This window comes from Silurus aristotelis, assembly GCF_946808225.1.
Source record: "Silurus aristotelis genome assembly, chromosome: 2".
NCBI lineage: Eukaryota > Metazoa > Chordata > Actinopteri > Siluriformes > Siluridae > Silurus > Silurus aristotelis.
In genome coordinates, this window is record NC_139575.1 from 821,672 (window position 1) to 837,370 (window position 15,699).

Consider the following 15,699-nt stretch of genomic DNA (forward strand, 5'->3'; position numbering starts at 1 on the left):
TGTTTGGAAACATTCTTTAATTGTTACACAATTTTCTAGATGTAATTTTTCAGAGATTGGTGAAGCTCTGCCCATCTTTACTTCCGAGAGTCTCTGCCTCTCTAAAATACACTATTTATACCACGATCATCTCACTGACCTGCTGTCAATTAACCTCATTAGTTACTAAATGTTCCTCCATTTGTTTGATTTTAATTACATTTACTTATTCCAGACTTAGGGGGAGTGGTGGCTCCAGCGGTTAAGGCACTGGGTTGGCGATCGGAAGGTCTGGGGTTCGAGCCCCGGTATCGCCAAGCTGCCACTCTTGGGCCCTTGAGCAAGGCCCTTAACCCTCTATGCTCCGGGGGTCCCTTACGAGGGAAATATCAAGGTCAGTGACGTCGGAGTGACGTGGGGCCACCTTCCCGTGGGCTCACCACCTGCAGGAGGGACCGTAAGGGACGGTGCTGTGAGGATTGGGCAGCAGTCGAAGGCGGGGGCCTGCTTAGAGGCCTGCTTAGACTGCTGCCCCCGCGACCCGAATTACGGATAAGCGGGAGAAAATGAATGAGTGAATATTCCAGACTTTTGAGACGTGCTGTAGCCATCAAATTGAAACTGATATTTTTTCCTGGAAATTGTACATTTCCTCTGTTTTAACATTTGGTATATATTTGATGTTCTATTGTGAGTAAAAAATTATAAGATTTGTAAATCTTTGAATTCTGTTTTTATTTACATTTTACACAGTGTCCCAACATTTTTGGAATTGTAATAGAACACCAGACAGTAAAGCGTTACGATAGTCTATTCTAGCATTAACTAGTTTTTCCTGCATCAAGTAACTACAGGTCAGGCCTCTTCACCTTGCATACATCGGTCCCTACATCAGTCCCTGACTTTACTGACACCCTTGTGCCCGAAAGAGTACAAATCTCCATAAACACACTTAAAATCTAGTGGAATATCTTCCTAGAAGAGTTCTTATAACAGCAAATGAAGACTAAATGTGGAATAGGATGTTGAAAAAACACATACCAATCCTATGGTCAGGTGTCCAGAAACCATTCTTACAATGATGTATCTTTAGAAAAGATATGATTTAATAATAAAAACATTCTCACCATATGGATATTACAGGAGAAGTGTTATGTTTCATTCGGGCTCCCACAATAACCAGCTGCAAATATATATATACAGTGGGTACGGAAAGTATTCAGACCCCCTTAAATTTTTCACTTTTTGTTATATTGCAGCCATTTGCTAAAATCATTTAAGTTCATTTCTTTTCCTCATGAATGTACACACAGCTCCCCATACTGACAGAAAAACACAGAATTGTTGACCTTTTTGCAGATTTATTAAAAAAGAAAAACTGAAATATCACATGGTCCTAAGTATTCAGACCCTTTGCTGTGACACTCATATATTTAACTCAGGTGCTCTCCATTTCTTCTGATCATCCTTAAAATGGTTCTACACCTTCATTTGAGTCCAGAAATTTTTGATTATACTGATTGGACTTGATTAGGAAAGCCACACACCTGTTTATATAAGACCTTACAAATCACAATGCATGTCAGAGCAAATGAGAATCATTAAGGTAAAAGGAACTGTCTGAAGAGCTCAGAGACAGAATTGTGGCAAGGCACAGATCTGGCCAAGGTTCCAAAAAAATTTTTGCTGCACTTAAGGTTTCTAAGAGCACAGTGGCCTCCATAATCCTCAAATGGAAGACGTTTGGGACGACCAGAACCATTCCTAGAGCTGGCCGTCCGGCCAAACTGAGCTATCGGGGGAGAAGAGCCTTGGTGAGAGAGGTAAAGAAGAACCCAAAGATCACTGTGGCTGAGCTCCAGAGATGCAGTCGGGAGATGGGAGAAAGTTGTAGAAAGTCAACCATCACTGCAGCCCTTCACCAGTGGGGCTTTATAGCAGAGTGGCCCGACGGAAGCCTCTCCTCAGTGCAGGACACATGAAAACCCGCATGGAGTTCTCCAAGATGGTGAGAAATAAGATTCTCTGGTCTGATGAGACCAAGATAGATCTTTTTGGCCTTAATTCTAAGCGGTATGTGTGGAGAAAACCAGGCACTGCTCATCACCTGTCCAGTACAGTCTCAACAATGAAGCATGGTGGTGGCAGCATCATGCTGTGGGGGTGTTTTTCAGCTGCAGGGACAGGACGACTGGTTGCAATAAAGGGAAAGATAAATGCGGCCAAGCACAGGGATATCCTGGAAGAAAACCTTCTCCAGAGTGCTTTGGACCTCAGACTGGGCTGAAGGTTTACCTTCCAACAAGACAATGACCCTAAGCACACAGCTAAAATAACGAAGGAGTGGCTTCACAACAACTCTGTGACTGTTCTTGAATGGCCCAGCCAGAGCAATGACTTAAACCCAATTGAGCATCTCTGGAGAGACCTAAAAATAGCTGTCCACCAACGTTTACCGTCCAACCTGACAGAACTGGAGAGGATCTGCAAGGAGGAATGGCAGAGGATCCCCAAATCCAGGTGTGAAAGACTTGTTGCATCCTTCCCAAAAAGACTCATGGCTGTATTAGATCAAAAGGGGGCTTCTACTAAATACTGAGCAAAGGGTCTGAATACTTAGGACCATGTGATATTTTAGTTTTTCTTTTTTAATAAATCTGCAAAAAGGTCAACAATTCTGTGTTTTTCTGTCAATATAGGGTGCTATGTGTACATTAATTAGGAAAAGAAATGAACTTAAATGATTTTAGCAAATGGCTGCAATATAACAAAGAGTGAAAAATTTAAGGGGGTCTAAATACTTTCCGTACCCACTGTATATATTAATTGCCTGACTACCGGTAAGGATTGTGGAGTGGGTCCAGTGTGTGCATATAGCTTTGCTGGGCAGAGTGGTTCCGCTGGCTATGTAAAGTGGCATATCCAGTGGAGGTGAGCCCTCCTCCTTTCTTTCTTTCTTTTAACTCTTTTTTCCTTCTCTAACTTTCCCTTCCAGGAGAAAGGTCCTGAACCCTATTTGGGGGTGATTTGGATTTAAACCCCCAATCTTCTGTTAAGCAACCAAGAGTTATGGCATTTGGCAGACAAACGTATCCAGATCGACTTACAATTATTTAATCTACCGTAATTTCCGGACTATTAAACGCACCCATATATAAGCCGCACCCACTAAATTGGACAAAGATGTTTATTTTGAAGATAAATAAGCCGCACCTGTCTATAAGCCGCATGTCTACACTGAAACTAATGAACTTTACACAGGCTTTAATGAAAGACAGTGTCTGTTACACGGCTTGTATCTAAACAGTAGCCCACCAAGAAAGTCATTGTTCACTGTCTTCCTCCTTCCTTTCACAACTATTTCTCTCGAGAGTTTATCTTTTGGCATCGTCGTGTGTTTAAAAATCACCATCGGTGAAGCTTTTCTCCCGATGCCGTGCAGCTCAGAATTCAATTCAATTCAATTCATGTTTATTTGTATTGCGCTTTTAACAATGAAGATTGTCTCAAAGCAGCTTTACACAGACAATGTGGTGATTAAACGTACATTTTAGAACACAGGTGAAGTGTGTTTTCATGCCCGGTTGTTTTCAGCATGACGAATGATTCGCATTTCCTGTAGACAGTCCGAGTGAGCGGCAGGTCAAACATCAGAGGAACATCGTCCATATTTATTATTAATCCAAGATTTACGATTCAGTGGAAGCGCATCTGATTTAATATAAAGAGTTTCATTGGTTCACCTGAACCTGTTCGGCAATTTCATTGGTCTAATGTTATGGGGTTCAGTTTTTTTGGCTTGAAGTTTGTGAAACCGGAAAAAAAACCCGGAAAAATCCATAAATTAGCCGCTTCATTGTTTAAGCCACGGGGTTTAAAACGTGGGGAAAAAGTAGCGGCTTATAGTTCGGAAAATACGGTGTATATAAGGTTATGGGCCTTGTTTAAGGACCCAACAGTGACAACGTGGTGGTGCTGGGTTTTAAACTCACTACCTTCTGATCCAAAGTCTGGTGTCTCTACCACTAATAATAGTTGATGTTTGGCAAGACCATAGAAGAAAAACCAAAATCCCTCAAAATTCCCTCTTCAGTACAGAAAGTTTTCTAATACAGTTTATGAAGTTTTTTTTTGATGCAGATTTGACTGTTCCACTTTTTTAATACACACCATACATCCCTATACACACGAATATCAAGAGTTTCATCTATGATGGATGAACTAGAATCCATGGAAAGCTGCGATAGTGAACAAGATCCATCTGATTTTCCACGCTGATTCTCTCAGACGAGTGCAATGAAAGGGTTGGGTTTTGTCGGAAGTGCTCCCTCTTGTGACCATTGTGCTCTCCTACACCCATTTATTTGAATCAAAATTATTTATGCCAGTTAACAATTTTCGCACTGACTGATCATCGAACTGATTAAAATATTGTTATAATAAATCATAAAGATTTGAAAACATGTCATGATTAACACTTTCTGCATCTGCTCCCATTAGGAGTCTCCACAGCGGATCATCCGTCTCAATACCCCCGTCCTCTACATCTGCCTCTTTCACACCAACTACCTGCATGTCTTCCCTCACCACATCCATAAACCTCCTCCTTGTTCTTCCTCTTCTCCTCCTTCCTGGTGGCTCCATCCTCAGCATTCTCCTACTGATATACCCCATGTCCCTCCTCTGCACATGTCCAAACCATCTCAATCTCACCTTGTCTTCAAAACGTCCTACATGCACGTCCTTCTAATAAACTCATTTCTAATCCTGTCCATCGTGGTCACTCCCAATGAACATCTCAACATCTGCAGCTCTGCTACCTCCAGCTCCACCTCCTGTCTTTTACTCAGTGCCACTGTCTCTAATCCATACAACATCTCAGGTCTCACCACAGTCCTATAAACTTTCCCTTTCACTCTCACAGATACTCTTCTATCACAAATCACTCCTGTCACTCTTCTCCACCCACTCCACCCTGCCTGCACTCTTTTCTTCACTTCTCTAACACACTCTCCATTACTTTACACTGTTGACCCCAGGTACCTGAACTCCTCCACCTTCTCCAGCTCTTCTTCCTGCACCCGCACCCCTCCACTGCCCTCCCTCTCATTCACACACATGTACTCGTACATCTTACTCCTACTGACTTTCATTCCCCTTCTCTCCAGCGTGTACCTCCACCTCTCCAGGCTCTTCTCCACCTGCTCACTACTCTCACCACATATCACAATATCATCCACAAACATCATAGTCCACAGAGACTCCTGTCAGACCTCGTCCTTTAACCTGTCCATAACCACTGCAAACTGGAAAGGGCTCAGAGCCGATCCTTGATGCAGTCCAACCTCCACCTTGAACCAGTCTGTCGTTCCTACTGCACACTTCACTGCCGTCACACTGTCCTCATACATGTCCTGCACCACCCTCACATACTTCTCTGATACACCAGACTTCCTCATACAATATCACAACTCCTCTCTCCACCCTGTCGTACGCTTTCTCTAAATCCACAAATACACAATGCAGCTCCTTCTGTCCTTCTCTATACTTCTCCATCAACATTCTCAAAGCAAATAATGCGTCTGTGGTTCTCTTCCTCGGCATGAACCCATACTGTTGCTCACAGATGGTCACCTCTTCTCTCAGCCTGGATTCCACTACTCTTTCCCATAACTTCATGGTGTGACTGATCAACTTTATTCCCCTGTAGTTACAGCAGGTCTGCACATCTCCCTTATTCTTAAAGATCAGAACCAGCACACTCCTTCTCCATTCCTCAGGCATCTTCTCACTTTCCAAAATCCTGTTAAACAACCTGGTTAAAAACTCCACTGCATCTCTCCTAAACATCTCCATGCTTCTACCGGTATGTCATCTGGTCCAACCGACTTTCCACTCTTCATCCTCTTAATTGCTGCTCTCACTTCCTCCTTACTAATCCTATCCACTTCCTGCTTCACAATCTCCACACCATCCAACATTCTCTCTCTCTCTGTCGTTTTCCTCGTTCATCAGCTGCTCAAAATACTCCCTCCATCTTCTCAAAACACTCTCCTCACTAATGTGTGTCTCGGATGTAGAGTGTAATACACTGATGCTCCAGTAGGTGTCGCTGTGAGCGTCCAGGTCGCGTTGTGTTACAGGAATAGAAGAAGGCGTGCAGCAGTGTTGCTGATTGATGATCTGATCTCGGACTCTACTAATCATCTTTCCATTCCAATATTTCTGACAGGGTTTTACCTCCACACTTCCATCTGATCCGCTGGAGCTGAATTTGAGGAGCTTCACTGCGTTCTGCTGGAAACATCAAGGTAACTTCAACTCGGCTAACAGTGGCTCAATCCTAAACGGGTTTCTGCTCCCTACACTAGTGCACTACAGAGTCTACACTAGCGCTGTTTACTACACACTCCGTAGTGCACTAGATACACGATCAGGACTGATTTGGGACTCGGCCCTGGTAAAACAGCACAATGGGCCTCCTGTAAGAGGATTTGTGATTGTTGTCTGGAGCAGAAATGTGATTAAAACACAGACTGGTGCTCCTGAGGGGTAAGAAGTAAGATGTCTAAAATGTGAAATATCCTTCGACTTCTGATCATATGATCTGGTTCATAATGTACTTTTATTCCTGCACTATTCTGAGTTTACATTTATGAGTTATTCATTTTAATATTTACACCATAACGCAGTTCAGAGCTCCAGTCTGATTGGTCAGAAGGTGTTTAATTTCTGCCCCTTCTCTCGTTTTAATCTCATTATATATAAACAGAAGCTGTAATTAATTAATTAACTAATTAAGGCGAGGAAGTTTAAACTGAACTTTACACCAAAATGTGAACCTGGAATGACATTCCAGACACTTCCGGGAAGCCACGCCCAATCCCTCAAGCTCCGCCCCCAACCCTTTCACTTTCTCTCATGGTAGAATCTTCTGAGACACACCACATATCACACACATGCACTTTCCATTAGTTTCTATAGTAAAAGCCTGAAACACAGTAATGTGAGAGTGAACGAGTGGATGAAAGTTGTGTGGAGTTTAAATGGGACGTTTGTGTCTCTGACAGAAGAACTTGTGTAAGAAGGAGAACAGGAGAGAAGATGTGATTAGACTCCCTCACCCCCACACTCACACATGGAGGTGGAAGTTTCATGGTTTGAGGTTGTTTAGGATCAGTGAAGATTCCGGAAAGTGAAAGGAATCCTGATCCAACATGTCTCCATTCCACACTTCATCATCATGCAGTTCCGTCTGGACTGCGGCTCATTGGAAGCGACTTCACCGTACAACAAGATGATGATCTGAAGAGCACGTCTGAGTTCTGTACGTGTTATTTAGAGAGTAAACAGACGTCTGGAGTGATATTTATCATGGAACCACCTGCCCAGTCACCGCACCTCAATCCTCCTGAACTGCTCTGAGATGAACAACAAATCTCCATCTAGTTTTACAAGAGACAAGGCAAATTATTTCAGCTGAATGTGTGGAGAAAAGAAGTGTCCGGATGCTGAGAGTGTGTGAAGCTGATCTTCATGCTGATGCAGAATAAAGTCTGTATATTTATAGATTTGTTTGGTCAAAATCAGTCTTCAGAATGTTGCATTACTGAGTTTGTTGTTTAGTAACAAAAGGAACATTAATGTGTCTCTCCATCACTATTAAACACTCGGGGTTTCCACACTTTTCACACACAGTGTTTAGTGTTCTGCTGCATTACTCATTTTACTAGTCGAGTTTTCTACCGATTATTCAAACGATTAATCAAGTATGTGGATATGAAGTTCTTTTTCTTTATTAAAGAGCAACACCAAATATACAAGAGAAAATAAAACACGTTTCTTAAAATAAACACGTCATCCTATGGAAGGCCTGTTTCTGCCACGTAAAAAAAGTTTGCTTGATTTCTCCTTATTTTCTCACAATTCCGAGTTTAATTCTCGTAAATATGCAACGTTTCTGGTTCGTGTTGTGGCCTGAAGTGTGAAGCTGTAGGTGTATGAATGAGGCTCCTCTGCTTCAGGTCTTGTTGCGTCTCCTCCAGACCTGATTGTTAGACAGAGTTTTCTCCAGGGATCAGAGGCTCAGTTTAATACCATGTGATTCTACAGGCGGGTGACGCTGCCTGATTGGAGAAAAAAAACGAGAAAATGCGAGAAAAAAAAAAAGTCAGAATTAGGCAAACTTACATTTTGTATGTGGCATAAACAGGCTTCCATATGAATCTTCCCCTCGCTGTCTTCTCAGATTTGTTCATCCTGCAGAGTCTTTACCTGTCCAGAGCACTCCAGAGTTAAGCGGGTGGTGCGTCAGTAATAATGGTCCGTGGGAAACACAATGTGTGTAGTTAAATGGACTAAACGAAGCATTGAGGCAAATAATTTGCCTTAAAACATTTTTTAGTGGAAATGTACAGTTCAGTGTCTGACATCAGGATGAAGTCATAATGGTCATGTGTCTGAGGTTGACATCTGATGGGAGGAAACTGTTCTTGAGTCTGCAAATGCAACAAACAAAAAACCTGTAATGTTTGCCAGATAGTAGAGGAAGAAGAGAAAATTAGCAATATCCTCCGAGTGTGTTATGCTGCACCATGACCACTTAAGCAGCCGTTCCAAAACAAACTAAAAAAGTCTTATCTTTATCTGTAGCTTTAGCATGAGATATTGAGTGTGTACGAAGTAGCCAAAGACCAAACTGGGGAGAAAATAGTGAAAACAAAATCCCAATTTGATTCCTACCTCCTTGCCCAGCATTCCTGAAATATATTCTGTAAAAGATCAGATGTTCAGATAAAGTGTAATGATGATCATATGTTTGGTCTCAGAAGGTGTGAATTTTCACTAAATGTGCCCGAATACTCTGAAGCACATAGCAGTCAGTTTCCAGACAGCTTTGATTTTCAGCTTATAGAATGTAGTCAGTGGTTTGTTTTAGAGGTCAACCAATTCATCTGCTTTTTGCCAATAAATCTGCACCGATTTTTAATCGCTGGAACTATTAGCTATCGGCAAAAATCAATACTGATAGTTTTTCCGGGTTGCATCTGTGCTAGGAAAGTTTATTTTATGTACTTGAAGTGTGTTTGTTTTATATCTAGTATCCATTTTTTAACTATTGGGATAATAATCAGTTATTGGGAAATAAGATACAATGTAGATATGGGTCAAATCTTTTGACCTCTAATTTGTTTGTTAAAAATCTAATCTACGGATCATTTGTTTTTTGCCTTTTTTTCTGTTGCAGATTTGAGTGGTGTCCTGCCTCCTCCTCTTTCCTCACATCATACATCTCTCTCGACAAGAATATCAAGAGTTTTGGCCATGATGCAATCAGAAGAAATTAAATGTGAGGAACTGGAACCTGAGGAAAGCTGCAGTAGTGAACAAGTTCTAGTATCTGATACTTTCCACACCAAAGTCTCTCGCAGACGAGTGCAAAAAGAAAACCACCACTGCTCGCTGTGTGGGAAGAGTTTCAGCCGCAAAACTTACCTCAGACAACACCAGCGGATCCACACCGGAGAAAAACCGTATCACTGCTCACATTGCGGCAAGAGTTTCAGCCAGAAGAGTCACGTCAAACAACACCAGCGCATTCACACGGGAGAGAAGCCGTATCGATGCTCAGAGTGTGGGAAGAAGTTCACCTGCCAGAGTCACCTCCAGAGACACCAGCGCATTCACGCTGGAGAGAAGCCGTTTCACTGCTCACACTGCGAGAAGAGGTTTAGCGAAAGAGGTTTCCTCATTAATCACCTGAGGGTTCACACAGGAGAGAAGCCGTATCAGTGCTCAGAGTGTGGGATGAGTTTTACCCAGAGGAGCAATCTTCAAAAACACCAGCGCATTCACACAGGAGATAAACCGTACCACTGTCCAGACTGTGGCAGGAGTTTTACACAGAAATCCACTCTTCAGATCCACCAACGTATTCACACTGGAGAGAAACCGTATTACTGCTCACAGTGCGCAAAGAATTTTACTACGCTGAGCAATCTCCGAAAGCACCAGCGTGTTCACACTGGGGAGAAAACGTTTCGCTGCTCCGAGTGTGGCAAGAGTTTCAGGACACTCAAAAACTTTCAGCAACACAAGCACATGTACACGGCTGAGAACGAGGACATCCTGCAACTAGAAACTGTCATCATTTAGTCCGATTCTTATCAAGAGTCCAAATGAGATCTTTAACCACTTAATTAGAGTGTTTTTCTCAGTGTTTTATTAGAGGCAGTGGGCCTTCGATCACTATAAACTGTTAACGTGTTAGAAATGATGTACTCTACAGCAGTGGTCCCCAACCCCCGTGCTGAAGACCGGCACCGGTCCGTGGGTCAGTTGGTCAATTGGCCGCACAGAAAGAATACATACACTTACATTATTTCCGTTTTATTTATGATCTGATTCTGAACGATGTTTTGTTTTGACTCACTCTTGATGCAGGTTATGATGCCTCGGTCACATGTCTTACCTCCATCCACTACCTTCTTAAAGAGGCTCCGGCCGCTAACACATAATACATTACCACTAAACTCAAACCACCAAGTGAGAAAAATGACCAAACAACAACACAGTGGATTCACGATTATTATTAGATTTAGAAAATACCAGTTTTTATGGTCGTATCATTTTATTTTGTTGTATTTATCCACCACACATTAAAGGCCGGCCCGTGAAAATATTGTCTGACATTAAACCGGTCCGTGGCACAAAAAAGGTTGGGGACCTCTGATCCACAGGGTTTCTACGCATTTTGGGAAAGTAATTTGATTTGAGTGATTCAACACAAGCTGTTTCTCAGCGGACTCTCAGCGCTGCCAAAAGTTGGTTGTTACGTTATGAGGCAGCAGTTGCCAGTGAGGTAGTACGCCGCCCCCAACTGGTGACTAAGCACATGGAAACCATCAGACATTCTGACTCTGACATCGATCAGAGACTGTAATGTAACACGTTATAGTTGAAATTTAAAATCGTTATTTCAAAAGGTTAATATCTTAAAAGGTCTTAAAATCTTTAGGGAAGTTTGCGCTTGGAAAAGTCTGGAATTTTGAAATGAAAACTGTGTAGGAACCCTGTTTTTAAACGATTTTATTTTTAACCATTTTTATTATAAATGAATATCATCATGGTGTAAGACAAGATCATACTCTCTTACCAAAGGTTTGTGGACACCTGACAATAAGATTTGTATGTGCCTATTTATGAACATACACATTCCACATTTAGTCTCCATTTGCTGTAATAATGAGCTCCACTCTTCTGGGAAGATTTTAGATTTTGTGGAGTTTCATTCAGCTACAAATATAAGTCAGGTGCTGATGTAGGTGAGATGAGGAAGCCTGGGATGCAGTCAGTGTTCATATTCAATCATGTTAAATAGGGTTGAAGCTCTGTAGCAGGAGATCTTCCACACACATCCAACCCATGGAAAGCAGATCTTAATGAAGCTAGCTTTGTGTACAGGAACATTGTCATGCTGGAACAGGTTTGGTTCTCCTAGTTCCCGTTAAGGGAAAATTTCATGCTCCTGCATCCAGAGCCATCTAGTTCTGAGGAAAAATCACATATTGGTGGAAAAAGTCGGGTGTCCCAATACTTTTGGCATTATATATATACAGTGAGGGAAATAAGTATTTGAACACACTGCTAATTTGCAAGTTCTCCCACTTAGAAATCATGGAGGGGTCTGAAATTGTCATCGTAGGTGCATGTCCACTGTGAGAGACATAATCTAAAAAAAAAAATCCAGAAATCACAATATATGATTTTTAAAATATTTATTTGTATGATACAGCTGCAAATAAGTATTTGAACACCTGTCTATCAGCTAGAATTCTGACCCTCAAAGACCTGTTAGTCTGCCTTTAAAATGTCCACCTCCACTACATTTATTATCCTAAATTAGATGCACCTGTTTGAGGTCGTTAGCTGCATAAAGACACCTGTCCACCCCAAACAATCAGTAAGAATCCAACTACTAACATGGCCAAGACCAAAGAGCTGTCCAAAGACACTAGAGACAAAATTGTACACCTCCACAAGACTGGAAAGAGCTACGGGGAAATTGCCAAGCAGCTTGGTGAAAAAAGGTCCACTGTTGGAGCAATCATTAGAAAGTGGAAGAAGCTAAACGTGACTGTCAATCTCCCTCGGACTGGGGCTCCATGCAAGATCTCACCTCGTGGGGTCTCAATGATCCTAAGGAAGGTGAGAAATCAGCCCAGAACTACACGGGAGGAGCTGGTCAATGACCTGAAAAGAGCTGGGACCACCGTTTCCAAGGTTACTGTTGGTAATACACTAAGACGTCATGGTTTGAAATCATGCATGGCACGGAAGGTTCCCCTGCTTAAACCAGCACATGTCCAGGCACGTCTTAAGTTTGCCAGTGACCATTTGGATGATCCAGAGGAGTCATGGGAGAAAGTCATGTGGTCAGATGAGACCAAAATAGAACTTTTGGGTCATAATTCCAATAAACGTGTTTGGAGGAAGAAGAATGATGAGTACCATCCCAAGAACACCATCCCTACTGTGAAGCATGGGGGTGGTAGCATCATGCTTTGGTGGTGTTTTTCTGCACATGGGACAGGGCGACTGCACTGTATTAAGGAAAGGATGACCGGGGCCATGTATTGCGAGATTTTGGGGAACAACCTCCTTCCCTCAGCTAGAGCATTGAAGATGGGTCGAGGCTGGGTCTTCCAACATGACAATGACCCGAAGCACACAGCCAGGATAACCAAGGAGTGGCTCTGTAAGAAGCATATCAAGGTTCTGGCGTGGCCTAGCCAGTCTCCAGACCTAAACCCAATAGAGAATCTTTGGAGGGAGCTCAAACTCCGTGTTTCTCAGCGACAGGCCAGAAACCTGACTGATCTAGAGAAGATCTGTGTGGAGGAGTGGGCCAAAATCCCTCCTGCAGTGTGTGCAAACCTGGTGAAAAACTACAGGAAACGTTTGACCTCTGTAATTGCAAACAAAGGCTCCTGTACCAAATATTAACATTGACTTTCTCAGGTGTTCAAATACTTAAAAAATCATACATTGTGATTTCTGGATTTTTTTTTTTAGATTATGTCTCTCACAGTGGACATGCACCTACGATGACAATTTCAGACCCTCCATGATTTTTAAGTGGGAGAACTTGCAAAATAGCAGCGTGTTCAAATACTTATTTTCCTCACTGTGTGTATATATATTGGTTGGTGGGATAAATGGGAGGTGGTAGCTCAATAGTTGAGGCATTTGACTTTACATCGGCAGGTCAAGGGTTCAAATCCCATAACCATGCTGCCACTGCTGGGCCCTTGAGCAGGGCCCTAAACCCTCCCCTGAACAGTTGTAAGTCGCTCGGGATAAGGGCCTCTGCCAAATGCCGTAAATGTAAATGGTAAATTCCTTGTTGTATTCTTTAGTCGTGAACTTAAAAAAAGATATAATAAAATAAAAGTCTAATATTTAGCCAGAACGTCTGATGGACATGAATCTTAAAGATCATTTACCTTCATCCATACAGTTGCATCCCTGGTGTTTAGGACACTGGATATTTCAATCATTTTGGTTTGGTCCCTAAACGTCACACCCATAGCTCTTTCTGAACATCTCATTCCACATTTATTTCCTCTTTACTGATATAATAACCTCCTCCATCCTTCTGTGGGGATTAACGATCATTCAACATTGTTTCATAGAAAAGCCTTTATTTATCACATACACATTACAACACAGTGAAATTTATTTACTACTCTACTGTGAAGAGCGCAGGGTTGGCCATGAAACAGTGCCCCCTGGAGCACAGAGGGTTAAGGGCCTTGCTCAAGGGCCCCAGAAGTGGCAGCTTGGCAATGCTAGGGATTGAACCTGCAACCTTCATATTACCTGGCCTAAAAAATCCCATTTAGATCTGGTTCGATGGTTCGAAATGGTGGTTCAGGCGTAAATATATAATTACTGCAAACACTGATACTGAAATGAATTTCTGAGTTTTCCTGAGTTGAAAAAGTGATCAGATCCTGACAGGTTTGTGCTGCTGAAGCTCTCATCTCCAGCATGCACACAATGTGGATCATAATACATCCATGGCCCCCTGGTGACCCGCGCTTTGGCCCTCCGTGCCATTATGAGAAGTCAAAAGGAAAGAAATGCCACTAACAGAGATCTTTATTTTTAATTAACATTAAAATTGTATTTTTGGTTGTATTTTCAAGCTGAAATTAAGTGAAGTGGTATTATTGCATTTGGAAAAAAGATGATTAATTAGGAGCAGCTTCGTGTTGTTGATTAGAGGTCACTGATATTACAGGCTGTATTGTGTAGGATCTGATTATCTGTATTAGACACTAAACTCTACTGTACTAAATATAGGATTCTTTATGTTTTAATTGCACTATAAGATTTACTGAATAATTAAACTGCATTAGTTATGCAGATTACAGAGTAATGTTTTGTATTTATGTATAAATATTATGAAATAAAAAAAGAGGAAACATCGCAACTTTCATTTTAATATAATACAGTTTATATATTATAATGCAACATTTACATTCAGCCCACAGCTGTCACTCAGGTTCGGTTTATGGCCCTTTTATAGGAAAACATTTGGGCCCCTCTGGTCTAACAATATATAAGATATGGCTAGAAGTTTGTGGACACCTGAGCATAAGATTGCTAGGTGCTTCTTTTTGAACATCCCATTCCACACCTAGTCCACATTTTCTATCATATTATAATAAGCTTAATATTATTGATGATGTGACCATCTCCAAGACCATCACCACACGCTCCAACCAGAAGCCGTGGATGACTGCTAAGGTGCGTACGCTGCTGAAACACAGAGACTCCGCCTTTAGAACAGCAAGGGCTAAACTGTCCCGTGCCATCAGAGAGGTGAAGCACCAACGCGGCAGTTTGGTATCGTCCAAACCGTTCCACAGATGATGCTATCTCCACAACGCTCCATCTCACAACTGTGTAGCAATGCCCAGCTCGAGTGCGCCAATGACATGACCGTGGTGGGTCTAATCCAGGGATGGGCAAACTTTTTGACTTATGGGCCACAATGGGTTCTAAAATTTGACAGAGGGGCCAGACCAGGATATATATATATATATATAATGTATGTATATGTGTGTGTATATATATATATATATATATATATATATATATATATATATATATATATATATATATATATATATACTGGTGGAGAACTTCACCTGGTCACTCAACACCAGCTCCATCACCAAGAAAGCCCAGGAGTGTCTCTACTTCCTGAGAAGGCTGAGGAAAGCTCGTCTCCCCCCCCATCCTGCCCATGTTCTACAGGGGGACCATTGAGAGCATCATGAGCAGCTGTTTTTTGCTCCTCTTGACTGCTGCTGCTGCTGTTTTCTACACTGCATTGTGTTTGTTTATATTTAATCTCAGTTATAGTTTTTATAGTCTCTTTCCACAGTACTGCATATTTAGTGTATACAGTAGGTTTACTGGTCGGTGATATCTTGTGTTATTTGAATTGTCTCACACTGTCTTGTGTTGTCTGTCTGTCTGTCTATCTGTACTGTCTGTACTGTCTGTCTGCACTGTCTCTCTGTCTGTCTGTCTGTCTGTCTGACTATCTGTACTGTTTGTCTGTCTGTACTGTTTGTCTGTCTGTACTGTTTGTCTGTCTGCACTGTCTGTACTGTCTGTCTGCACTGTCTGTACTGTTTGTCTGTC

General features: G+C 41.9%; 2 protein-coding genes across 3 annotated transcripts in view; one reads left to right on the top strand and one right to left on the bottom strand.

The window, feature by feature from the left end:
• LOC310738875 (uncharacterized protein) overlaps window positions 1-15,699 on the bottom strand; it is a 183,583-nt gene that overhangs the window by 16,958 nt on the left and 150,926 nt on the right. The gene's annotated exons all lie outside the window — the stretch shown is intronic.
• On the top strand, window positions 5,132-10,658 carry LOC310739001 (uncharacterized protein). 2 transcript variants are annotated; one of them, XM_083564536.1, is made up of 2 exons: window positions 5,132-6,290; window positions 9,227-10,658. In XM_083564536.1, the coding sequence occupies exon 2, from the start codon at window positions 9,304-9,306 to the stop codon at window positions 10,132-10,134; it is 831 nt and encodes a 276-aa protein (XP_083420662.1). In that variant the 5' UTR covers window positions 5,132-6,290; window positions 9,227-9,303; the 3' UTR covers window positions 10,135-10,658. The 2 variants fall into 2 exon arrangements, with proteins under 2 accessions (XP_083420662.1, XP_083420663.1); XM_083564537.1 differs by lacking the exon at window positions 5,132-6,290 and adding an exon at window positions 6,299-6,531.

Coding starts and splice junctions, on each gene's coding strand:
- LOC310739001 (XM_083564536.1), top strand. CDS start 9,304: ATGATGCAATCAGAAGAAATTAAATGTGAGGAACTGGAACCTGAGGAA.